We start from the raw sequence: 5,512 nt of genomic DNA, 5'->3' as shown, positions 1-5,512 counted from the left end.
CTCTAATTCACCCAATCCGATAGTACCCGTTTTGGAACGTCCAATGCCAAACTCACTGAATGGGTAAGTTACCAATCCACTCTTCGGAACGGTATCTAGCTTTATACTGCATTGTACGTGATAACGATGATACTCTTGCACACGTGCTCAGCTCTTCCCCGCCAGATGTATCATTTAGGAGAGACTTGATTGGCCCCACCTTTTGTCAGGGCAACATATTCTATTGAGTTTGGATTCAATTAACTTGACACAAGGCGGGATGTTTTTCTAGAATCTTACTGCATCTGGGTCTGTGTACTCACACACTCCGAAATTACATCAGACAGTAATAAACTAATTTCAAAATCGAAGATTCCTCTAGAAGTTAAGATTTTCATGTGTTAACTTCAGACATGAGTTGTGCTAACTAAAGCCAACCTCACTCTACGCAACTGGAAAGGAAGCAAGAAGCATAGCTTCTGAACTCATGATGAGGCAATCAAACAAGACGCACACAACCTTTTTAGTATGAGTATCAAGATACTTATCTTATATGCAGTCACACCACAGATCAAGCCTGGTCCTAAAAGATTTATTTATGTACCATGATTTTATTTGGATGAGTGGTTCCACCACACACCGAACTTAATCCTCAATAAATGGTGAAAACCATGTGCACCACGTGTCAATCCTAAGAATTGAATCCGGATGGTTATGCTGCACAACCGCATGCCAAACTTGACCTTTAATTAAATTGCGATTAATTAAACAAATAAAACGTATTCCCTCTGTTATGAACTATAAGATGTTTTATCTTTTTTCTAAATTGGATGTATATAGACATATTTTAATGTATTTGTTTACTTATTCAGTTTGTATGAACTTTATATTAAAATATCTAAAACATCTTATAATTCGAAATGCAGGTAGCACTGTGTAATATGCAAATGACGGATGCCATATCAGAGGGTCAGTGCAATATTTATAGGTTACTCTTTGCATCTCATTAGGCAGAGACACACTTTTTTTAGTCATATTTATAGCTTATTTCACGGCGGGTACAACAGGCAACTGATGGGCGATCAACAACAACTTACTCTTGAACAGAAAACAACAACAATGGTGATGATGAAACCACGGCGATGATACAACGCAGGGCAAATGCACACACAAACACGGTGGCGTGCTCATCTCGTCTGAGCTCTTATTTTGGGCGAAACATTTCGTGATCTGATCTTAACCCATCAGTTTTTCTTGCAGGGCGGGCCGCACGTGTCGTCGGAGTCTCCGCGGTAGCCGGCGCACCTGAACGTCTTGGTAGGGCTCGTCTGCACCACGCGGCACTGCAAGCAGCCCTTGGGGCACTCGGGATGGGCGTCGTCACAGACGTCGATCCCTGAGAAGGACCTGCAGTTGTCGCAGCACTTGGGGAAATAGCCCGATGGCTGCAGCATGGATGGCAATTAATCACTCGTAAGATACGACCTCACCGGTACCACGCAAAGGCAATCGAACTTCGTTCAGGAAACAAATAGAATGAGTAAGCGTGACAACCAGGCACCATTTACCTGGGCGAGGATCCCCGTGAACAGGACGGCCAGGAGGACAAGGATCGCCACGAGCTTGGTGATTTTCATTGTTGCTTCTACCTTTTCGCTCAAAGCTCTCTCACCCGTCTCGTCTAGTTTTGGAGTCGAATGTTTTTGTTGTAGTTGTTGTCCAGGGCTGAAAGCACATCTATAAATAGCCATAATCTGACAGCATAATTGGCAGTCGAGCATCGACTATGTCTGCATGCCATCAAATGCCCGTGCGCAGCGGCATGATGAAGTCCAATACGTCGGCGCACACTGACTTGTCGGCCAGATCTATGCCAGAGCCATTGTCAAATATCCATCTGTATTTGGCGATGAGCTCCAGCAACAAGATCTTGAGTATATATTGCACGCAGCTCCTATGACTTCCTCGCCTCTTTCTCAAGCACAAAGTATAATTGCAGCAGTGGATACATGTAACTTTCTTGCACTTTTGTTGAATAAATCTTTTGAGATATTTAATTTATGTTAGTTAACTTACTGTGCCATTTTATGTGTCACCGTCAAGATTTATGCCACAGGAAGAATTACATCTTCTACTTAGACGAAATAAATCTCACTTGACCTAAGTACTCGACATACATATTTAGCTAACAACATGCAAATAATCAAAAAACTTCCACTTATTAGAAAAGTATCATATTTTGTATAACCATCAAGCATCATTCACCGGCGTGGCCCATCATGTAAGTTGACAGTATTTCCACTTTCCTCGCCCCTTTACCAGTCACCACGTTACAGCACCGCCATATTTTTCCAGATTAATTGCTTTGAACTCTGATGGTATATAGAGTGTTGTGGTCGACAAATAATATGATAAAATAGATAACCAACATGTGATTGGACGGTTAAGAGGGCAGTGATACCCTCAGGCCACCAAGGATCAAACCCTAGGTTTTACGCTTTGGTGTCTCCTAAAGACGGAATATTCTTTTAGTGAAAGAAGATGTTTCGATCGATAGCGAGACACTTGATGACTTCGTCAAATTCAAGGCCCGATGACTCAGTCACTCGGAGATGGTCACAGGAAGAGAATCTATGTGAGTGTATTCATAAAGGGTTAACGTATGTACTTGTCTGTGTGCGTCTACATCTTCACTGTGTCTTAGAAAAAACAAAACAAAAAATGATATTTCAAGATCGTATAACTCCACATGGTTTCACTTGTCACATGTGTTTTAGTTTTGTTTTTACCGAAAGGCCAGAGTCCATATATAATTAGGTAGCGCTGAGCTTTACAAGTAGACCCTTACAGAAATGAAAAAATATATCAAAATCTCGAGGAGTGCCAAAGTCTTATTCTTACTACTTACATTGATGGCACGTTGCCAGCAAATATCGTTGCTGCCTCTGAACCTCCGTCTGAACACATCAAACTTGTTGAAACCCAAAAGCATGGATAAGCAACAATAAGGAAGTCATTGGTGTAGACTAGAAGATGCCGACGCCCGCAGTCTACATAGAAAATCGGCGAGCCAAAGAAGAAATGCCGAACTGGGCATGTATAACGCCTCGGGTCTGCCAGGTAGAGTCGGAGAACACAACCCTTACATGCTCCCAGACGAGGCCAAAGCTAGTCAAATTCATCAGTCGGTATTGAGGCCGGAGGACCAAGACACACAGTCAAGTCATCCGCTTAGTAGAACAACGCCGTTGAGACAAATATGCAAAATGCAAACACCAACCCGAAAACCAGATCTGAAGACGCACCACTTTCCACACGTCTCCTAACGATGTCAAGAAGCACCATCGCAAGAAAAAACAAGGCGGGGATGACTTATTTCATGGTGATGACAGTGCCATAGCTTCCCAATCGACCACTTGGGAACAAAACATAACCTAAAAACCTCTGGACTGGCTAGGTATCAGTCGTTGAATTTTAGTTTGAGTGAGTTGAATCAATTTCTACTCTTGATTTTCGATCTAACCATCAGATTGCATCTTCTTCCTCCAAAACAGATCACAACTCTACTTCCCGCGCCGCCTATTGCCATCGACCGGACTGGCGGTGCTCCCGCGCCAGCTTTGTCGCCCCACCCTCCCCTCAACCTCTCGCCACTGTTGTGCTGCTGCCGTCCCCGGCCATCCCTCTAAGCCGGCGAACCCCCTAAAATTCTCCAGCGAACCTGCACCACCCCACCCATAATGCCAACTCCATCGTACGACCCCATCTTGTTCGGGTGTGTCCGTTTGAGATAGAACGGACGAATAGCGCGGCCCAACGCGCGGCCCCAAACGGACAAATTTCTAGATTTCATCCGTTTTCGACCCATCCCCGTCCCAAACTTGCGCCGAGTTTGGGGTGAAACGGACGTCGCGCGGACGGCCTCGCCGCACGCCCTTGTCCCCTCGTGGCCCGCTTGTCGGGGACACTAGCAGTCCCTTCGCTTCCAACGCCTGCACCCCCTCTCCCCGCCCCGCCTCGCCGCCGGCGCCGCCACTATTCTCCAGCCGCCTCCTCACCGTGCATCCCCCGGCCGTCCATACCAAACCACGTCTCGACATGGCCGCCACCATGCCCGCGCTTTCGCCGTAGTTTTGGCCGTCGATCGGAGGAGGTTTGGTCGTCGATCGATTGGCTTGTAAAACTATTTTTATTTTCGGACAATTAATATTTGGATGTGCAAACTTGTTTTGATATGAAAATATGGGCATTTCTGGCCCTAGCGGACAGGATGGGTGAGGGAGTCCTGGATTAGGGGGTCCTCGGGCGTCCGGGCTATGCGACATGGGCCGGACTAATGGGCCGTGAAGATACAAGATAGAAGGCTTTTTCCCATGTCCGGATGGGACTCTCCTTTGCGTGTATGACAAGCTTGGCGTTCGGATATGAAGATTCATTCTCTGCAAACCGACTCTGTACAGCCCTAGCCCCCTCCGATGTCTATATAAACCAGACGTTGGACGGCCACTTCCTCATACGACGTGTACATGGTGGACACACCTAAAGAAGGCGACGGTGATGATGAGAAGGATCTAGTCGAGGGCGAACTTCCTGAGATACCACCAAAGCATCGATGTCAGCGGCGCCGCTCTAAATCAGGTCACCGAAAAGATAGCAATACCGGCACCAGAGACAATGACACTCCGAAGAACGCCGAAGACCAAGAAGACCCCATCGAACCAACATCCGAACAGGATGATCGGGAGGACGGGCAAGTTGACCCTGACAAGCAAGCAAGGAATGAAGACTCGGAGGATAGCAACTATCTACCACTCTCCGAGGACGGCGTGAGCCTCGGCAAAGAAGATTTTATCATGCCAGAGGAACCCCTCGAACAAGAGCACTTTAAGCGTCGGCTAATAGCCACTACAAGAAGCCTAAAAAAGAAGTAGCAACAACTTCAAACTGATCAGGACCTGCTCAATGAAAGATGGACTAATTAACGTCCTGGCAGCCGAGGAATATGGCCTCGAACGCCGAGCAAAGAGTTACCCGAAGCATAAGCTACTACCCCAATTCTACGATGAGGCGCTGGAGCCCATACCACCCGCGTGTAACGCGGCTGACGAACCTGACCGAGCACCACGTGGCCAGGACAGAATGGCAACTCAAGCCGAACACCAGCCCGCACCACCTCGCCGTAAAAGCAGAGAAACAACAGCTTGGAGATACACATATGAGCTACGACAGGACCTGGAAAATAGAGCAGGTCAGATCAGATCAATCTACGGATCACGGGGGCGTGCCCCGGCACGAGAAGACGGCTATCAAGCCTGGTGCGACAAGCATAATCACGCCCGGGCCGAAAACCGCATACGGACTTCATCCGAACTGCGTCGTGACATGGCCCTATACAGAGGCGCCGCACACCCCCTATGCTTCACCGATGAGGTAATGGAGCACCAGTTCCCAGAAGGGTTTAAACTCGTCAACATTGAATCATACGACGGCACAACAGATCCCGCGGTATGGATTGAAGATTTTCTTCTCCACA

General features: G+C 47.1%; 1 protein-coding gene across 1 annotated transcript; it reads right to left on the bottom strand.

Moving 5' to 3' along the window:
* Positions 1-1,054: 1,054 nt before the first annotated feature.
* On the bottom strand, positions 1,055-1,756 carry LOC125535530. Its single transcript, XM_048698595.1, has 2 exons — positions 1,548-1,756; positions 1,055-1,424 (listed from the first exon to the last, which is right to left on the bottom strand). The coding sequence occupies exons 1-2, from the start codon at positions 1,728-1,730 to the stop codon at positions 1,224-1,226; spliced, it is 384 nt and encodes a 127-aa protein (XP_048554552.1). The 5' UTR covers positions 1,731-1,756; the 3' UTR covers positions 1,055-1,223.
* Positions 1,757-5,512: the final 3,756 nt, after the last annotated feature.

The sequence above is a fragment of the Triticum urartu genome, chromosome 1 (genome assembly GCF_003073215.2).
Source record: "Triticum urartu cultivar G1812 chromosome 1, Tu2.1, whole genome shotgun sequence".
Taxonomy (NCBI): Eukaryota; Viridiplantae; Streptophyta; class Magnoliopsida; order Poales; family Poaceae; genus Triticum; species Triticum urartu.
This window is presented reverse-complemented; position numbering and strand designations above follow the sequence as displayed.